Below are 21,453 nucleotides of genomic sequence, written 5' to 3' on the forward strand. Positions count from 1 at the left end.
ATATTTTAAGCCTGTATTAAATGTAAATTAGAACTCGATTGAAATCTGTATGAATAAATGTAAATAAACACATATTTACATTTCTAATCTAATCCGATGGTCTATTGCAATGAATCCCACTCCCCTCTGACCCAAGAATTCCGCACTTTCTCTCCACCGGCCTTTCAAATACCTGGACTTCATGGCTTCAAAAGGTGGATTCAGGCTTCTTCAAGGCACAATCACTCGCAGGTCATTTCCGTCTAGCTTGGAGATTTCCCATCACTGACACAAACGCTCCCTCTGAACAGCCCAGCCTGGACAACAGGAGAAAGTTTGGGAGTCGGGTTCAATTCAACTTTTCAACTTGGCGGGGAATTCCTCTCCCTCTTACACAGTTTGCAGCAGGGGCGGCAGGGTCACAGCCCCCTGCGTGAATCAGCCACCCCTCAGGCTCCGCCCCGGCGGGGGTCAGCCGGACGCTGACCCCGCATAAAGCCGGCACTCCGGCCGACTGGAGCAGGACGCCTCGCGCCTCCTCCCGCCCGGCGCTTTCTCGGACGCCTCGCGTCCATAGTCCCCCTGCACCATGGACCCCTCTCGCCCCGTGGGACTGTCAATTCTGCTCCTGCTCCTAACAGAGGCTGCACCGGGCGATGCTGCTCAGGAGCCAACAGGTATCTGGCCACTCTGGGAGCCTCTGTCCCCAAAGAGCTTCCCCTGGTGCGGGCGGAGAGGGCACAGCGGGCCAAGGGGCCCCGCGCACCCGCACGCCAACCCCCGCTTCTTCCAGGCTCCTGCCGCGCGCTCCGAGGAGCCTCGGGGAAGCGGACTGGCTCCAAAGTTTGCACTTTCTCTGCAGAGGCCCCCCTCCGCTAGGAATCGGCGGGGACACAACTCCCCGGGATGCCCCTTCCTCCTAGGAGCTACACCTAACCACTTTCCCTGTCTTTCGCTTTCCTTCTGCCCCTCCTGCAGGAAATAACGCGGAGATCTGTCTCCTGCCCCCAGACGAGGGACCCTGCCGGTCCCGAATTCCTAGGTACTACTACAACAGGCACACGCAGAGCTGCCGCCAGTTCACGTACGGGGGCTGCGAGGGCAACGCCAACAATTTCGAAACCCAGGAGGCCTGCGACAACGCTTGCTGGAGGATAGAGAGTAAGTGCCCCCGGGCGCACCCGGGGACTCCCTCGCGCGCTCCTTGCGCAGGCGGCCAGTAGCAACTTCGCGGGTTTCCCAAGTCTCGCTATCTACAGGAAGTTGTAGCCTGGGTTTTCTCGTGTTAAGCAAACCCCATGGTTTTCAGTTTCTCAAAAGTATTCACTAATTTACAACCACTAACACATTTCCTGTCTCCCAGCTGACATTGATCATAATTCAATGCCTGGGCAGACTAAGGGATAGATTTGTTACTTCATCATAGAGTATAATAAATGCAAGAGAATAATGTGTTAGGTGCAACATAAGTGCCTCTCTGTATTTATCATTAGTTCCAAACCTATGGTTTTTCTCTCTCCTGGAGGACATAATTTCCTCTTGTCGATTAGCCATCAATCTGAAATACTTTTAGTGGATTTTATTATTAAAGTGTGATTTGGCTCAAATCTACTTTTGTCCCGATACCCAAACGTGTTGGATTAGTTGCGGGATATGGTGGAGATTCATTATACTGCTATATTTTACTTTATTTTTAATTTTTAAATTATATCTGTTAAGGCCTGTAAGAGAACATGGGGCTTTGCCATTCAAGGAACTCCTGAGGCAGGAGAAAACATGTATTCAATGTGACTAAGCTTTGATTAACTACATATGTACAAACAATCAGAGAACACCCAGAGAAAACAGTCTTTCCACTCAACTTGAAAGATATATCACAGCTGAGTCAGCTGAATACGGACTCTTAGGAAAAAAGTAAAGAAAAAGGTAAATAGCTGGATTCATGGGAGTGTTCTGGGGATTTACTAACCCAACAATAATATGACTTCTCCCCACGCCCCCGAATGTTGCTGAAAACGCAGTAAAAGTTTGAAAGTAATAATAAGAAGGCTACTTTTGACTAACATTGTTCTATTGCCCTCCTTTTCCTAGAAGTTCCCAAAGTTTGCCGGCTGCAAGTGAATGTGGACCAGTGTGAGGGGTCCATAGAAAAGTATTTCTTCAATCTAAGTTCCATGACATGTGAAAAATTCTTACTCGGTTGGTGTCACTGGAATGTGAACATGTTTCCAGATGAAGCTACTTGTATGGGCTTCTGTGCACCAAAGAAAAGTAAATACTATTTTTATGGTAGTTCTATTTCACTTTTTTATTAAGACATTTGGGTGGAAAAAATTCGATTTGATGTGAAATAACGTGGTTTGCATTCTCATGATTTCACATTACTTGGCAAGTTAATGACTTGTCAAGTTCTTAAGACTGGAAAGTGACAAAGCCATGATTCAAATTTTTCTTTTGCCTCTTCTGAATTGTTTCTTTAGAACTATTTCTCATCTACTCAATTTACACATAAAAGATTATTCATTAATGAATGTTATGACCTCAGATTTGTACAGAATCAGTTATACATGTGGGATAGTGGAATATATACAGAATTAAGATGGTGAAACTTGAAAATTTCTTTCTAAAGTTTTTGGTTAGATTTCTATGTTCTTTAGTAATTGCAAATTGCAGCACAAAAAACTCTACACGTTTCTGTCTAATCCATCTGTTTTACCTCTCACGCCACCACCCTGAATCCTTGAAATGATAGTCTCTTGAGTAGTATTTATCATTTGCAGAGGGAGACAATACAAGGATTTCCCCCAGACACAGAGATTTTTAAAAAGTTCAACAAACAAGGAAAACTTGCTTTGGCAGAGAATTTGATAAAGCTTTATAGCTATACTGTGTTGAATATGCAAAATCTTGAGTTAATGTGGTGACGGTTGCTGTGGACGTGCTCCTGTTTGTGTAGATATGTTTTGTTCCAGTGGTTATCTGGAAATTAATATGCATATATTCTTGATTAATAACAGAATGAGAGCTGTGAAAAACATTAAAATAAAACTACCAACACAACAAAGTTTACTAAATCTTGCCATATATTGTCCTTGAAACTTAGCCCATTTTTACCTAACCATATCTGGTATTTGGGTTTAACTTCTTTTTATATTTAAAGACTACAAAGATGTAGCTTCAGAAGAAATTCTATTCAGTTTATAAAAATTTACAATTATCAAAATATAGCATGTAAGCCTACCTGCAATTTGAAGCACACCTTTTAAAGGTTTTGTATGATATCTTGGATTCAGAATGAGGCTTCTATGGGATTAGATTTTCTTCAGTTACTTCGGTAATCACCATAATTTAAAATTCTGGTATTATAACATTTCTAACGTTCTTCTCTTTTTTACAAAGGTCTATCATATTGCTATAGTCCAAAAGATGAGGGGCTGTGCTCTGCCAATGTGACTCGCTATTATTTTAATCCAAGATACAAAACCTGTGAGGCTTTCGCCTATACTGGCTGTGGAGGGAATGAAAATAACTTTGTTAGCAGGAAAGATTGCATACGTGCATGTGAAAAAGGTAGTGAATGTTTTCTTATTCCACCTTTAGATAAACTTTATAAATAACTTATCAGCAAAATTATATTTTTATTTATTTATTTTACTAAGAGCAAATTGCCATTTCTAGGCTACCCCTACATAAGTATCTCCGTGGTGTTAATCAGTATTGTCAAAATGCTTTTACTGGCTAGCTGCAGTAAACAGTAGCTGTATCTTCATATCTTAAAGGTAGAGTGTTATTAACTGAGTGTATAATGAGTTTTGACTTTACAGTCCTTTAAAATAAGATGAAGTGAGCTCAATAAGCATATCAGAAATGGTGATTTATAGTGGGCCTACAGACTGGAGATGTATGATTTTCATTGTTGTTTTATTGATTTTAGCCTTGAAGAAGCAAAGGAAGATGCCAAAGCTTCCCTTTTTCAATAGAAACCTGAAAATTTGGAAGAAGCAATTTTAAGCATTTTTAATATGTCATCTCGTGAATGCTTATTTGCCTTTATGGTTTTATCTGAAGAATAATATGACAGCAGGAGGAAACAAATCATTAGTGATGTATTCACCAGTTTTTATTGTTACAAGTCACTTTTTAAATTTGTATGTTTTTTATACGTAACTGGCTGCTATTCAAATGTGAGTCTACCATTTTAAATTTATGGTTCAACTGTTTGTGAGACTGAATTCTGCAGTGCGTGAGATATAAAAGCAAATATGATTCACCCATTTCTTGGGATTGTAGTCCTGATTTCCGAAGAGGATAGTAACTGAAATAGCACAAGACAATATAATTGTGTGCTTTCAACATATTTGAGAATAAAAAGGACTAGCAAATAAAACTCATTTTGCGTTTAAAAGTTGGATTATATTTTAGGGCCAAGAAGACAAAGTTGGAGATTTACCAACACTTTAAAAAATATTCCAAGTGCTATTACGCAGATACAACTAATATTATTCCCATTTTATTGTGTTAGATTGCAGTACAATGAATGAATAAGGGGATTCATTTAAAAGATCATAACTTTCTTGCCCAATTTAAAGAGCTAATCAATTTATTAAAACCAGAAATGTTCACAATTTCTATCTATTTATCTATCAATCCCCACTCACATGTATATGTTTGTGTTGACATATTGATAGATGGTTTTAAAAGTTTTCCTGTTACATTTTTCCTAAGACATAGTGGGTTGGAGACCACTGAAGTTATAAGAGACCAAGGAAAGTAAAGTTGTTCAAATGTTTGTACTGCTTAAGGTGTTTATTTATATAAACCATGCATGAGAAACCATGCACAAATTTAATAATTTAAATTCCACCAATAAATTCTCATTGATTAAATATGATCATTCCAGTGAAGCAGGTTTTTTCTTTCTCTGTAATAAAAACGATTTTTCATGGCAAGATGAACATATTTAAAAGTATGCCCCTTATTTGGCAAAATTATAAATGCATTTACCTCTTGCTTGAACAGTCTTTCATTTAAAAATGTATTTCAGTTATTTTGACAAATAGGTATATGCCTGAGAACATTGACTGATGCTGAAAACTAGAAACAAACCAGATACTCACCAGTCGGGGACTGGCTGAAGATTTTATGGATAAAGAGTTAGCAAAATATCTATATATGCATGTCTTCTGACCCCCAGGATACATAAGAAACACAGGTCATAGAACAGTAAAAGTCAGGATTTTCAATGTTAAGAGAAAATGAGATATAAGTATAAAATTAAAGAAATTAAGTAAAAATATTTGACAAGTTATAATTAGAAATATCTGTATAAATTCATAACCGATTTTCTCTATCAAAAAATCTGTATTTCCCACTTTTCCATTGAAAAGTCCTTGAGGTAATGACAACTCAGTAGCATTAGTTACAATTATCATAAAGACTGTGGTCTCTCCATACTCATTAAAAAGAACCAGTGCTCTTGGGAGAATAGCTGAATCCAGGTCCAGGGCAGGAAATATATAAGACAAGCTTGGGCCATCTTACTCCAGAAATCAAGGAAGCCACCAAAGATTAATGAATCATGTCATAAAGACAGGAGAGTAACATTTAGGAGCTCCCACTAACCTAAAATGAGACCATATGAGCATCAAAACAAATAATGGCCACAATGTATATAAATATATGGAAATCTGAGTTTATGATTATACACACACACCTTCTTGGTACATTTTGGAGGTTTCTGGGCATTATCTCATTACTTTGAAAACTGATGAATTAACAGAATGAATAAAGCATTTATCCTTTTTTCTGTTTTTTTTTTTTTTTTTTTAACTGTACCGCAGATAAAATAGTATATGGAAGTTATTCATAGAATTCCACCTAATACATGCATCAAAATGTTGGAAAATACTGCTGATGAAAGTAGGAATCTAGGTAATAACGATCGTCACTGGGTGCTGAAACCATTATATGAAAGGTTTTGGGGACAGTCTCATGGGAAATCAGGCTAATGTCTCTGAACTCACAGATTGTTTTAACATCCATAATAGTTTAGCCATAGACATTATTTGCTTCCTGATATGATACAGTAATAAGTGCACCCTCCCCATCAAGTATTCTTGGAGAAATAAAAACAGTAAACCCAAAGTTAGTCAAGCCTCTAGATCTCACTAACATATTGCCAGATTATACGGAAATATTGGGGATATAGGAGCACGTTATAAGAAACCAAAGGAAGTAAATCCATAATGTTATGGACACTCTACAGGACAAATACCCTGGTTTCTCCAAACAAGTGAATAAAATTTTTTAAAAAGGGCAAAGAGGAGGCAGTGCTTTAAGAAAAAAATAATAGTTAGCAATGACAAAAGCAGCATGCCGTTAAAAGGTTGGGTAAGCCCTGAATTTATGACAGTTTTTGGTGGGAATGATTGTATGAAAAGGATCTCGTGTGTGTTCTGGTGTTGCAGAGTGGGTGATTCAGAGCCTCTGAGGATTCTGGGGGCTCCTAGAAACACCAATGGGAAGCCAGATTTGGTATTTGCTCCCTTTATCTCCCATGTAGCCAAAACCCTTAGGGGATCATAGATCCAACTCAGCCTACATTTGCACCTCTCTGTTTAGAATTGGTAGGAAGTAGACCTTTTTGGATAAAATTATTCTAATGCCCTATTACCTTTACCATGCTAGTTCAATAAAGGTATATAAAGTGGCCATAGGACATTTTGCAGTCAAAGGGAAAATCCTTCTTTCCACAATCAGTGTGAAGGCAAGTCACAGCTGTCGTTTCACAGATAGCCTAATTAAAAGAAATGTCTCATTCTGCGACACAAAAAATCAAAACAGAAATGGGATGGTTTTTAATAAGACGATATTTTTAAATTACCCTGGACTACCACTTATGTGTCCTCTGTGCACACACATTGTCACAATATTCAACCATAGAAACTGCAATGGAGGCCTCCAAATTGCCTGGATCACAGTACCCCCAAGTGTGCATGCTGTCTTCCCCAACAGTCTTGTTAGGCTTTTAGCCAACAATTTTATCCAGTCAGAGGATATCCTGTGGAATGTCTGTCAATATATTGTAATAATGGCTATAAAAATTTTAGCTATGATGCATCCAGAGATAAATCTCTAGGGTGTCCCCAAGGAGTTGACCTAAAATAGTCAACATGAGAAGGATGTTTCTTGATCCTTCATTAGCCTTTTTATGAACTGATGGACTTCATTGTAGTGGCAGGAACTTATCTTTACAAGCTTCATGTTTCCAGTAAAATTTAGGTCTTGTGATAAAAATAAGGAAAAGTAGAAAAGTACAGAGTTGTATCATTAAAATATCCTTTGCGTATCTATTGTTATAAACTTAGATATGGAAGTAGGCAAACACGAAATCAGAATCATCCAAAATTATTTCTTCTCACTTCACTCACATAATCAATTGTTCACCAAGTATACCTAGGTAAGCCTTTCCTAATCCTCATCTTATGCCAGAAAAATTAAAACACTCCCAAGTTTTTCTTCCAGTCTGTGTCTGCCTCATATCTAGTCATCTCTACTGATGCCAGGGTAATCCTGGAAAAAAAAATATGATCAGGTTACTCCTTTGCTTAAAACCCTTCAGTGGTTTCCTATGGAATCTTCACACACTGTCCAGTCCCCTCGTGTGTCATTTAAGAATGGTTATGCATATACTACAACATGCTTTTCCAGATGCATCTCTCATTATCCGTAACCTGTAATTCAGTTGCACTAAATTATCTGCAGTTTCCAAAGCATGTCACATTGCTTTACTTTTCTACAACGTGGTTCTGAAATTTTGTATATGAGAACCATCTGTAGAGCCAGGTATGCAGCAGGCTTATACCCTGTGCCCAGGGGTTTTTATTTAGTGGGTTTGAGTTGGCGCTCAAAGATGCACATTATAAACAACAACTCCAGATGATTAGGATGTACACTTTACATCACACTTTAAGGAACACTGTTTCTAAGCCTTACCATAAGTTTCTTTGTTTGAAAAAATATATATTATTCCCTCCTTGTAACTATTTGGCCAGTTGAATCGTCTCCTTGTTGATGAAGTATTCCTTGCCCAACCTGAAGCAGATTTAATCATTTCTCCTGCGGGCTTGCTTAAACCCAGTGCAACTTCCTGGTTGTACTACTGCAGTATTTAATTATTTTCCTTGAAGTTTTATTCTGAGGTCATCAAAGTTTTTTGTGTAAAGTTAATGCTATTTTTTCTTTTCAAAATATATTATTAAACTAATTGTATACTAGATAGAAAATAAAATACATAGGATAAAAAGAAAAGTAATGCAGAATTTTACCACCAAGTGATTAATAACCCCATGTCTGTTTTCTTAAGGTGGAAATAACTTAGTAAAGAGATATACACATTTTAATGCTCTCAGTTTATACTGAGAAAGTGTATTACAAATTATATCATCTATCTCCAACTAAAAATATATGAAAATGACCAATATATTAGGTATAAACAGAAAAATATCAATAAATCACTAAAGGCTAGTACCATTAGTTATTTTTCCTGATCCTCCCCTTCCTCCCACCCTCACCCTCCAAAAGGCCCCAGTGTATGTTGTTCCCCTCTATGTGTCTATGCATTCTCATCATATAGCTCTCACGTGTAAGTGAGAATATGCAGTATTTGGGTTTCTGATCCTGTGCTAGTTTGCTAAGGATAATGGCCTCCAGCTCCATCCATATCCCTGCAAGGGACGTGATCTCATTCTTTTTTATGGCTGCGTGGTATTCTATGGTGCATATGTACCACATTTTCTTTATCCAGTCTTTCACTGATGGATATTTAGGTTGATTTCATGTCTTTGCTATTGTGAATAGTGCTAAAGAGCTTCTGCACAGCAGAAGTGATATCTTATAGTGGTTTTAATTTGCATTTCCCTCCATAGTTAATGATGGTAAGCACCTTTTCATGTACCTGTTGGCTATTTTTATGTCTTCTTTGGAAAAATATCTGTTTAGCTCTTTTGCCCATTTTTTACTAGGTTGTTTGGTTTTTGTTTTTACTATTGATTTAAGTTCTTTTATATTTTAGATATTAACCCCATGAGGTATATGTTTCACAAATATTTTCTTCCCATATGTAGGCTTACTTTTCATTTTGTTGATTGCTTCCTTTGCTGTGCAAAAAACTTATAGTTTGATGTAGCACCACCTATTTATTTTTGCTTTTGTTGCCTAACCTTTTGGGGTGATATCCAGGAAATTATTGACAAGGCCAATATCAGTAAGATTTTCCCCTATGTTTTCTTCTAGGTTTTTTTTGGTTTCTGACCTTATGTTTAGGTATTTAATCCATTTTGAGTTGATTCTGGCATATGGTATAAGAATAAGGGTCCAGTTTCATTCTTTTGCATGTAGATATCCAGTTTTCCCAAATCCGTTTATTGAAAAAACGAATCTTTCCTCATCATTTCTTTTGGGTGGCCTTGTTGGAAATTAGTTGACCATATATACTTGGGCTTATTTCTGGGATGTCCATTCTGTTCCATTGGTCTATGTGTCTGTTTTATGCCAATATCACACTGTTTTGATTACTATTGCTTTGTTGTATAATTCGAAATCAGAATGTGTGATGCCTCCAACTTTGTTGTTCTTGCCTTCATTAATAGATTTACTAACTGTAGTTATAGTAAAAAAAAAATCCTTTATTGTCTATATATGTACCTGTACCAACATATACAAATTAATGTAATATACTATATTAAGTGAATAAAAGATAAAAATTATATGATTATCTCAATAGATGCAGAAAAAGTATTTGATAAAGTTCAATGCCTTTTCCTGATACAAATTCTCAAAAAAAATACATATAGAAGAAAATTTCCTGAACATAATTAAAGCCATTTATAAAAAGCCAACTGCCAACATAATCAGTGAGAAAAAATGGAAAGGTTTTCCTCTAAGATACAGTACAAGGTAAGGTACAAAGATGCTCACTCTTTGCACTTCTATTCAACAATCCTTTTAAAATTGCTGGAAGTAGTAGCAAGGACAATTAGACAAGAAAAAGAAATAGAAGTCATCCAAATAGGAAAGTAAGTAAAATTATCCTTGTTTGCAGATATGATTCTCTGTGTAGAAAATCCTTAAAGTGCCACAAAAATGGTTAGAACTAATGAGTGAATTCAGTAAAGTAGTGGGACACAAAATCAACATAAAAAATCAGTTGCATTTCTTTACATCAATAATGATCTATCTGTAAAAGAAATCATATGATCGGACAGTTTTTATAAGATAAAATACTTAAATATAATTCTACTGTTTTTAAGTGCTCTAATAAGTGGATTTTAAAACTATATTCTTATTAATTCTACCATCTTGTTTATTTAAGTACTCTTGGTTTTTCTCTTAATTGAAGTGGCCTCAAATGAAAGTTTGAACTGTAATAAGAAATGAGCTAAAAAGTAAAAACATGTGGTTAAAATAAAATTAACTCAGGTAACAAGCAATAATACCAATTTTATGGAGGAGAGTTAAATTATGTTAGAACTAAAGTTGAAAAATAATGTTTAAGTGGAAAAGAAACAATTGTCATGAGACATTCTAGGAGAGCAATTATATTTATTGATATTTGATTTTTTTAAATATAATCACTAAAAGTAAGTATATATGATGTAATTTCTAAATTATTAAAGATGAAAAATAAAAATAGAATATAATCAATTAAAAAGAAGTCAAGAGAAAGGAGAAATAAAGGAGTAAATAGATACAAAAGCCAGGACAAATAGAAAGCGCAATATAAGCTTATAGAAATAAATTTAAATATAATAATAACTATATTAAATGCCCATGAAAAAATTCTAAATGCAAATAATATTTTTCTGGAATAAATAATAAACCCCAGCCCTTTGCTGTTCAACAGAGACATACATAAAACAAAAAGAAAAACCAAAAAAATTGACAATAAAATTAATTAAATACATACCAGGAAAATACTAAACCAAAAAGTTGGCAAATACCAACCATTAAAAGGCCCTTAATATGGACAATATTCCATTTAATACTCAAATTTGCAAAATAAATTTACCAGGAACATGTAAGTATTCTGAATTTCTGCCCACCTAAAAACAGATTTTTAATCTATCTATGTATCTATCTTAACAAAACTTAACAGAAATATAAGGCTAAGTTAACAAATATACCATCGTAGTGGGAAATCTTGATATGCTTTTCTCAGTAATTGATAGGTCAAGATAGAAAAAAAATCCCTAAGAATATGTTGACTATTTAAATAACTCAAAGTGAATACAAGTTTTATCTAATGGATAAATAGAACACTGTCTCAAAACAGTAGAATACATGTTCTTCTAAAGTAAGACTCACCACCCTTTCTCTGCAAAAACCAGATGGTAAATGTTTTGCAAGACATGTGGTTTCTGATACACTGCTGAATCCTACCATTGTAGCACAAAAGCAGCCACAGACTATACATAAATAAACATATGTGGCTGTGTTTCAATAAAACTGTATTTATAGTAGCAGATATCTGGCTAGATTTAACCTGTGGGCCATTATTTGCTGACCCCTGCTCTAAAGTATACATTGAATATTAACAAAATCATCACCATTAACCATAAAGCAAGACTCAACCAATTTGAAAATACTGGTATCATAATAGTTACATTCTTTGACAGCAGTACAATTAAGTTGATTATCAGCAATAAGAAGGTAACTAGCAAATTATTTTTGTTTGGAAATTTAGAAAACCACTCATAAGTCAGAAAGAAATTGTTGAAAATTAGAAAATATTTTGAACTAAATAACAATAAAAATATTACTTATCAAAACTTGTAGAAGGCAGCTAAGAAGGTACTTAGAGAAAGATTGTTAGCATTTAATGCATGTATTAGAAAATATAAAAGGCTTAACTTTAATAAGTTTAGTATCTAAGAATTGAGATTATTTTTAAAAAGAATTGGATTGTCAAATAAGATTCATATGAATAAGAGATCAAGCTTTATTAATCATATCGAGAATACAAATAATCAAAGATATAGTCAAATCATGGAGAGGTCTAGCACACTTAGCTGGTCATTCTGAGTCTTTTATTTTTTATTTACTTATCTATTTCTTTTTATTTATTTATTTTTTTGAGACAGAGTCTTGCTCTGTCGCCCAGGCTGGAGACAGTGGCACGATATTGGCTCACTGCAACCTCCGCCTCTCAGGTTCAAGTGATGCTCTCTCCTCAGCCTCCCTAGTAGCTGGGATTGCAGATGTGCACCACCATGCCAGACTAATTTTTGTATTTTTACTAGAGACTATGTTTCTCCATGTTGGCCAGGCTAATCTCAAACTCCTGGCCTCAAGTGATCTGCCCACCTCGACCTCCAAAAGTGCTGGGATTACAGGTATGAGCCACCATGCCTGGCCTTCTTTTTTTTTTTTTTTTTTTTTAAGCTGCATCCAAAGTTCTCTGTCCCAGAATACCCACATGGAAGGAGTTATTTAAGTCATAAACCATCTATGTTTTATACTTATATGGTTGTAGCTTACACGATATTCCCCAAGCATTCATGGCCTATAAATCTACTATAGATTTCAAGTTTCTTTAAGCAATTCTAAACAATCAGGAACACCTTGCTGAGCTTTTTGTAGATAAGGCCTTTCTTTCTATAAAACCATTTAGTTTGTTTGGCATGAAGTCTGTCACTAGTATATTTACAAGAAGAGGTAAGACTACCTTCTTTTTTTCTGGTGGTGTCTCCTCCCCTAGCCAGGAGACTAAATGGATTGCAGACCTGACACTTTAATCATTTTTATCCCAAGAAACTAGAGTTAGAACAATGGAATAAAGCTGAAAAAACAATACAAGAATTAATGAAGTAGGAATAAAGATAAAATGGAGAGAAAAGCAATGCAAAACCAACCAACCAACCCTGGTTAATTGAAAATATTAGTAAAACTGATAAACTTCTGGCAAGATTAACAATAATAGAATGAAGACAAATGTACAGATGTGAAGAGATTCTAAGGATAATAAAAGTATATTTGCCACAATTTTTATCCCATTAAATCAGAAATCTTAAGTTGAATGGATACCATTCTATAGGAGAACCTGCAGCCAATGAAGTCCTGAGAGACTTGAGAATGAGGATTGTGGGAGCTACGCATGTTATTAACTGTAAAATGGAAAAGTAAGACTCAAAAAAAAAAAAACAACAACATGTAAGACTCAACAAAGGGTGAGAAGATGGGATGATTTATCACATGTTCAATTCATGTAGATATAAAACAAAACAAAAAAACCAACATGTAAGACTCAAAAAAGGGTGAGAAGAAGATGGAATGATTTATCACATGTTCAATTCATGTAGAAATAAAACAACTAACAAAAATCAGGAGGCAAAGAAAAGAGAAGACAGAGGAGAATCTGCTATGATAGCTGGGAGTCAAAGAATTTCACTGACAAATCAAGTCCTTGGAATTTCAACATATTCACAAATACATGTACAGACACCAAGATCCTACTGTTGACTAAAAGTATGCAGTAAACTACTAGCAGAGGGTAAAAGATAGGAGTTAATTTTACTGAAGCTCATAGTAGGGAATGATACACAGGACCAAAGGAAAGAGAGAACCGAGAGCACTTTATAAAAGTGAAATTACAAAATACCCAGTAGAAAAAAATGCAAAATCTCTGAAATATCAGAAAGCTGAAATATAAAGCAAAGATGATAAAACATAGTGAAATACATATGTTTATAAAAACAGAAGACACTGCTAGCTTCCAGTCTGACAAAGAACATGGAAGTTATTTTGTCTGTCTTCACAATAAGAGGAAAAAATAAAAATATAAAAGAACAACCTGAAAATCAACAACTCTTCTTAGAGCAGAGAATTGAGGTTGTAGGGGAAACTGCCACCTTGACAATTGAAAAGAAAGGCAGATACACAGAATCACAGTTCCCCAGGAGCAGAGGCCAAGGAGCAGAAGTCCACAGCTGAAGCCAGCACCTGGTAGGAACACTTAACTCGTAATTGATTAACTGCTAGAGACTGAGCATGGACTAGTTTGAGAGATTAAAAAATCCTGGAGGTCCAGCCATACAAAATTAAATACAGTTTAACTATATACTCTAGCATTTATGCTCCTAGGTATTTACCCAATGAGTTGAAAACTATGTCATGGAATAAGCACCACACAAATCTTTATAATAGTTTTCCTTATATTTACTAAACATTGGAAGCAATCAAGATGTCCTTTAATAATTGAATGGGGCTGGGCATGGTGGCTCACGCCTGTAATCCTATTAGTTTGGGAGGCCAAGGTAGGCAGATTGCCTGAGCCCAGGAATTTGAGACCAATCTGGGCAACATAGCCAGACCCATCTCTACAAAAAATCCTTTTTTAAAAAATTAGCTGGGCATGGTGGCTCATGCCTGTTATCCCAGCAATTCGGGAAGCTGAGGTAGGAAGATCCTTTGAGCCCAGGAAAGTCAAGGCTGCAGTGAATGGTGATCGTGCCACTATACTCCAGCCTGGACGACAGTGAGACCCTTTCTCAAAAACAAAACAAAACAAAACAAAAACAAACAAAAAATAACTGAATGTATAAACAAACTGTGGTATATCCAGAGAATGGAGCACAGCAAATAACTCAACAATAAAAAGAAAGGAGCTATCATGCCATGAAAAGACATGGTGGAAACTTAAATGCATATTGCTAAATGAAAAAGCCAATCTGAAAAGGCTATATGCTTTATGATTCTAACTGTATGACACTCCGGAAAAGATGAAACTAAAGAGATAGTAAAAAGTATCAGTGGTTACCAGGGGTTTGAGAGAAGAGAGGGAGGAATAAATAGATAAAGCACAATGAAACTTTAGGTTGGTGAAACTATTCTGTATGATATTGTAATGGTGGATACATGACCTTATATATTTGTAAAAACCAATTTAACTGTAAAATACAAATAGTGAACCCAAATGCAAACTATGGGCTTTAGTTAATAATAATGTATCAATTGTAACAAATATACCACACCAATGCAAGATGTTAATAATGGGGGAAATCTGTGTGCAAGGGAAAGAAGAAACATATGGGCACCCTCTGTACTATACTATTTGCTCAATTTTTCTGCAACTCTAGAACTGCTCTAAAAATAAATTTGATTAATTTAAAAACAAAATAATATAATAAAATATGAAAGAATTCAAACATATCTGTCATATCAGTGAAGGTAACTTGATTTAAATCACATGCAGTCAAAGCTAAAGTAGTCTGATGTAATGTTAAAAATAAAAAGAGGCTGGGTGTGGTGGCTCACACCTGTAATCCCAGCACTTTGGTAGACCAAGGCAGGTGCATCACCTGAGGTCAGGAGTTTGAGACCACCCTGACCAACATAGTGAAATCCCGACTCTACTAAAAATACAAAAATTAGCCAGAGTTAGATTTCCAACTCCTAGAAGAAACACGAGACTTTAGGTAGCCTCATATCCTATGGGAACAGCTGATGATTTCGCTGCATCCAGGAATGGGACTAAAATATCAGGAACAGAGCCCAATCTGACAAGACCTTGCAGTAGCACTGAGGAATGATTCAAAGGGATCCTTGTGGCTGGCAGTCGGGAACCATAGAAGAAAAAGGAAATCTCAGCAGGGCAATGTAAAGTTGTTCATAACGATAGAGGTCAGAGGTGCCCTTTCTAAGACTGGGATGATATGAGCCTGCAGCAGCTTAGATACAGCCTGAGGAAAAGTTAGATGAACTCCAAGATGCTAACAAAGTTCTATGACCTGATTAGAGAGGAAATTCAGAAAGAATGTTACCATTGACTCTCAAGTCCTTTGTGTGCCTCTTCCCAATTCTGTTCATTTTCTCTCCTCTCAGTTATAACCACTTTCATAATGTTGTGTTCTTCATTCTTTTTTCTTTATAATTCACTACATATGAATGTATCTCTACATAAACTTTGTTTAGTTTTGCATGTTTTTGAACTTTTTATAAATGTAATTATTTGTATCTATTTTTCAACAAAGTTTTTTACTCAATATTTAGCTTCTTGGTTTTCATCCAAGGTGATGTATTTGAACAAATTCATTTATTTGCACTGCTGTATAGAATTTTATATAAATACGTGACAATTTATCTATTTTCTTATAAAGAGCATTTAAACTTTTTTCCTGTTTTGGCTATTACAAACAATATTACTATGAATATTCTTGAACGTATCTTCTTCTGCACATATTCAAGAGCTTCTCAGAGGCAAACCTAAGAATGGAATTGCTTAGTGTATCTTAGGGTAGATCAGCGGCTGATAGAAACTATTACAAAATCTCACTAACTTAACACTACTAATATTACTTCTCACTTACTGCAAGCCCCATGTGAATATCCCTGGTTGGTTGGTTCTCTTGGACAGATTGCCACAAGTGGTGCTGCTAAAATCCTCATCACTTGGTGTTATAGTAGCCTAGGAAGAGATCCTGGGGAAGACACAGAAGATCACCTCTTGGCTTGGAAATGACACATACAGATTCTGTTCACACTCAGTTGGCTGGAATTAATCTCATGATCCCAACTAGATGTGAGAAAGCCGAGGAATCTAGTTTCTGGCTGAACAGCAGCTTCCCAACCACAAATCTACACTACAGAAATGGAGCATAAATATGTAATGGTTCTGTTAGTGAGTTCTGCTACAGCTGGGTATACAGACTGCTCATGTTCAATTTTGCAGATAATTACCATTTGTTTTCTAAGAGGTGGTAACAATTTGCACCCCCATTAGCAGTGTAAGAGTTCTAGTTGCTCCGTATCTTATACTGATAACATGTAAGTCACTTCATTGTATAGTTATACCAATTTGTATTTCTTTTTGAAATATGTAAATTCCTCAGAGGTGTTTACTAAATAAATAGTTAAAATAGTTAAACCATTTTATGATGAAGGAAGTCAAGTATAGATTAAATAATCTATTAAGGTTTGGCCAGTAGGGCCTAGGCTTTATTATTCATAGCCCAGCCATCTTTTCTAAGGGTTTTAGAAATTTCCATCATATTCACTGAAAGATTTCTTATTGTTTCCATTTTTCCCTGTAGATTTAAATGCTTAGAATAGTCCCATGTAAATTATTGGCAATCAATACCTATTCTTTGAATGAATAAATGAATTTCTACTAAGCAATCACATTTCAAGTCTTCATCATCTGGTTATATCATAGTCTCTTTTATTTTAGGTTGAATTCATTGGTTTGTAAATAAGATTTGAAAATCACATTTTTAAAGGGCAATTCCTGATCATGTAAATTGTCAACTATTCCTTTTGAGGGAATAAAAAACAGAAGTTTATTTGTGTCAAAGTGTGTTGCTTTTTGCTTATTCATTATAGTTATTTATTTTGAGCAAGAAATAACTAGTCTGGCTTTCTCTATGTGCCATGTTTTCCTTCTTACCTAGAGATTAATCATCACTACCTGAACTACAGAGGCTTGTACAGATAGTGCCTGTTCCCTACAAAACTTCTGAATCAAATACTACAAATATTATTTTTTCCTGAGAGAAATCAGGAGCAGGAAACGCTAAGTTCATGACCACCAATAACATAGAAGGAGAGAAAAGATCAGTATAAATTCTATGGAGTTTCAAGTCTGTTAGTTTTATAGTGAAGGTTCAAAGGGAAAGGGAGTTAGGAAGTACAAGTTGGCATGTAATAATGGTTGCTTTTTGCATTTTCTTATTAAAGCTTTTCCTAGACTATGAATAGTGGATGATTACAAATAGATACTTTGATTTTCTATAGAAATTGCAAAACTACCTTTATTAGGAGAAAAAAAATCAACTTTTCTCTTTTAGAATAACATTTCTTCTTATGTTAAAAAGGGAAAAAATACCTTTTCTTTCTTTTTAATGCTAAGTATAATTAAAGAGAGATTTATATTGCTCAATGTTGAAATGTTCCTAATGCATAAATCATGTTTTGTAGATCAGTGAGTTTTGCATTATTTAATGGTGTGGTAGCATAATCGTCTCAGATCAGTTTGTTCAGTTTGCAAGACTATGGGTTCAGATGTTATGGAGCAGTTAGCTTTTCTTAGTTACAAAACAAGCCTGAGATGCATTGGACTGAAGGGGAGTGGCTGATGGATCTACCCTCCTAGGGAGAAGGCAGAGAGAAGGCATGATGAGGGGCACTTTCAGGCACAGTGAGAGATTCTGGAACAAGATTTTACAAAGCTCTAGAACAAGATTCTCCAGTGTTTTAGGATGGTAGATTTGTGCACTTTCATAGGAATGGATATATGTCTTCCTGATAAAGGTGGTGCTTTGGAAATAAATACACCTGGTGTTGGCATAGATTCAAGGAGGTCAGAAGCTGAAGGCATGTAGGTATGAATGAACGTGAGTTAATCTTTATCAGCCAATTCTTGGTAAAGGGATTAGTTTGCATTCTCATTTAAGGAGAGGGGGAAAGCCTCTAACACTCCATCTACTATTTGGGTAGGAGACCACCATAGACAGCACAGGTATCATCAAATTCCTCCTAAGCAAGGGAGTCTGAAACCTAGGGCCCCCTCCTGCCTCTACCAGAGGCATATGACAGATGCAGGTCTCACTTATGTTTGGATGCAACATTAGTGTGTCAGGAGGATGGTGACAGCAGTTCCTCAGTGGTGTCAAAGAGTTTTAGGTAATTATGCAGATTAATACATTTTGTCATGTAGCAGGCTAATGCCACATAGAAAATTGCCCTGGGAGTGGTGGCAAATGTAAGAAGAAGCATGTCCACTGGGAGGGACCTCTTGTAAACCTCCAAATAGAGCATCAGGATGTGCTTTATTCAGTTCAGACAGACTTTTGGGGGTGATGCTTACTTCTTGGGCCAGAACTTTCCCTGAGTGATGTGCAGTCCTCAGGGACTTGGATGTAAAACATGCTGAAACTTCAATGCTCTAGCAGGAAGACAAAACATCAGAAATGGGGGAAGGATGAGCTCTGCCTCAGACGGATGGTCTATCATGACAGCATGAATGGAGAAGAAAGAGACTGAAGATCAGAGAAAAAAAATCTGACTTTTAAATTTTTTCTCCTGGGAAATGTCTCTAAAGATAAATTCTTAGGAAAATGAATACTCAGGGTTGACCTGTCATAAAATTGGATAATTGCAGCACACAGCCTTACCCTTTCTAGAAACATTTTAATTGTTTTCTTATCTAAGAAGATATAGAGTGAATAAGTTTATACAGATGCTTGCAAAGATTTTTTTTCTACTTATATCTCCTGAAACAATTCTTCAAACTCTTCACATCAACAAAATTGGTGTCTCTCTAGGAAGCATGTTTCAAATCAATTACATTGGTCATATTGCATCATTTTCACTTCTGTCCAGATTGAGAAGGAGCACAGTGAATCCATGGGTGGTGTGGTCACTGAATATTTTATCCTAAGCTCTAGGTCCCCATTTCCATAGCATCATGACAATTTTAATTATTCACAGATGTATATTTATTATCTTTACAATGTAAGACCTATTCTTATATTTATTCTTTTATTTTTGTTCCAGTTTTTTTGAGGTAAGGTTTACATACAATAAAATGTATAACTCTATAGAGTATAATACGTTTTGATAAATCTACTGAATCATGTAATTCATACCCCTATCAAGATAACAAAAAATATTTTTATCATCTAAAAATGTTATTTTCTAGACCTTATCACACCATTACACCCTCCCTAGGATACCAGTTAGGTGATATTTTCCCCTCTAGTTTACTTTGTCCTAGAACTTAATGAAATGGAGCCATACAGCATGCACTCTTTTGTGTCCAGCTTCTTTCACTTAACATTATATCTGTGAGACAGTATATATAAGTCATTTTTAATTGTTGAATACTATTCCATCATATGAATATTCTACAATTTATTTTTCCACTCCCTTGTTGATGGACATTTAGATTATTTCCAGTGTTTGGATATTTTGAATAAATCTGCTGTGAATAATCTGTGCAAGTATTTAAAAGGTAGGTTTTATTTCTTTTGGGAAAACTTTAGGAAGATAATTGTTGGGTTATTATTAAAATTATTTTTAAAACTGCCAAACAGTACTTCAGTGTGGCTTTATTTTTTTATACCCTCAGCAACATACAAAAGTTTTGATTACTTTACATTTTTGCCAACACTCAAAGTTGTTAGTTTTTTAAATTTTGGTCATTCTAGTGGTGATATCTTACTATGCTTTTAATTGGCATTTTCCTAATGATAAATGCCATTAAGCAATTTTCCATGTGATTTGGACAACTTTTATATCTTCTTATGTTAATTGCTTGTTCAAGTCTTTTGCCCTTTTAAATTGAGTTGTCTTTCTACTATTGAGTTGCAGGAGTTTTAAAACATATCCTGGATATAAATCCATTGTCAGATATATGTTATGCAAGTATTTTCTCCCAGTCTGTGGCTTGACTACTCCTTTTCTTAATAATGCCTCTTGAGAAGTGTAAGTTTGATCATCAATTAAGTCCAGTTTATCATGTTTTCTTTTGTTTTTTTAAATATTCTGTTTTCAGACTAAAAAAATCTTTTCAAACTCCTAGATAGAAAAGACCATCTCCTGTTTTATTGAGACGTTTTTTGGTTATTCTTTCTTGAATGAGTTTTGACAAATGGTATTTTAAAAAATGTTCTATTTCATATAAATGGTCTAATTTATAGGCATAAAACTGTTTATAATATTTCATTACTATCCTCAGAGTGCCTAAAGGATCTCCTTTGTTATTCCTGATGATGGTTATTTGTATTCGTTCTCTCTTTTAAAATCAAACTTTCTATACAGATTTAGCCATTTAAAAAATATTTTCAAGAAAATAATTTCTGGCTTTCATAATCTTATCCATTGTTTCTCTGTTTTATACTTATTTCAGCCCTTATACTTATTATTTTTATTACATTTTTGGTAATCATTTATAACTTTATTAAAGTGTAATTAACATTCAATAAACTGCACATATTTATGGATTCAAATATGTACAGGTACACACATATAAAACTATCACCACAATCAAGATAATATCTACTCATCATATCTACTATCTTTAAGTTTTCTTTCCATGTGAATCTTTGTAATCTATCCATCTATTCATCCATCCACTACTCTGCTTCCCCAAGGAATTACAAATCTGCTTATTTTCCCCCACTATGGCTTATTTTGTTATCTGGAAATATATAAAATGTATGTGTAAGTGTGTATGTGTGTATATATATAAAGTCATGCAGTATATTTTTCTTTTTTTTCACTTAGCAGTTTTATCTTGATGTTCATCTATGTTTTTGTGTGTATAAACAGATCACTCTCTTTTTGTTGTACTGCATGGATATGCCACAATTTATCCATCACCTGTTGATAGACATTTGTAACATTTCTAATTTGGGGATTATTATAGTAACACTTCTATGGACATGTGTTTACAAATTTTATATATACACATATATATTT

The 21,453-nt window shown here is 35.2% G+C and overlaps 1 protein-coding gene across 1 annotated transcript; it reads left to right on the forward strand.

Annotated features, from left to right (window-relative positions):
* Nucleotides 1–511: 511 nt before the first annotated feature.
* On the forward strand, nucleotides 512–4,870 carry TFPI2 (tissue factor pathway inhibitor 2). The gene is made up of 5 exons (XM_012450803.2): nucleotides 512–656; nucleotides 958–1,140; nucleotides 2,071–2,250; nucleotides 3,379–3,549; nucleotides 3,914–4,870. Exons 1-5 carry the CDS (start codon nucleotides 569–571, stop codon nucleotides 3,988–3,990), a joined length of 699 nt encoding a protein of 232 aa, XP_012306226.2. The 5' UTR covers nucleotides 512–568; the 3' UTR covers nucleotides 3,991–4,870.
* The last annotated feature ends 16,583 nt before the right edge of the window (nucleotides 4,871–21,453 follow it).

The sequence above is a fragment of the Aotus nancymaae genome, unplaced genomic scaffold, assembly GCF_030222135.1.
Source record: "Aotus nancymaae isolate 86718 unplaced genomic scaffold, 86718_ANA_hifiasm-v0.15.2.pri h1tg000025l, whole genome shotgun sequence".
Lineage (NCBI taxonomy): Eukaryota > Metazoa > Chordata > Mammalia > Primates > Aotidae > Aotus > Aotus nancymaae.

Coding starts and splice junctions, on each gene's coding strand:
- TFPI2 (XM_012450803.2), top strand. CDS start 569: ATGGACCCCTCTCGCCCCGTGGGACTGTCAATTCTGCTCCTGCTCCTA. Junction 657..957: donor TGCTGCTCAGGAGCCAACAG/GTATCTGGCCAC, acceptor CCCCTCCTGCAG/GAAATAACGCGGAGATCTGT. Junction 3,550..3,913: donor CATACGTGCATGTGAAAAAG/GTAGTGAATGTT, acceptor TATTGATTTTAG/CCTTGAAGAAGCAAAGGAAG.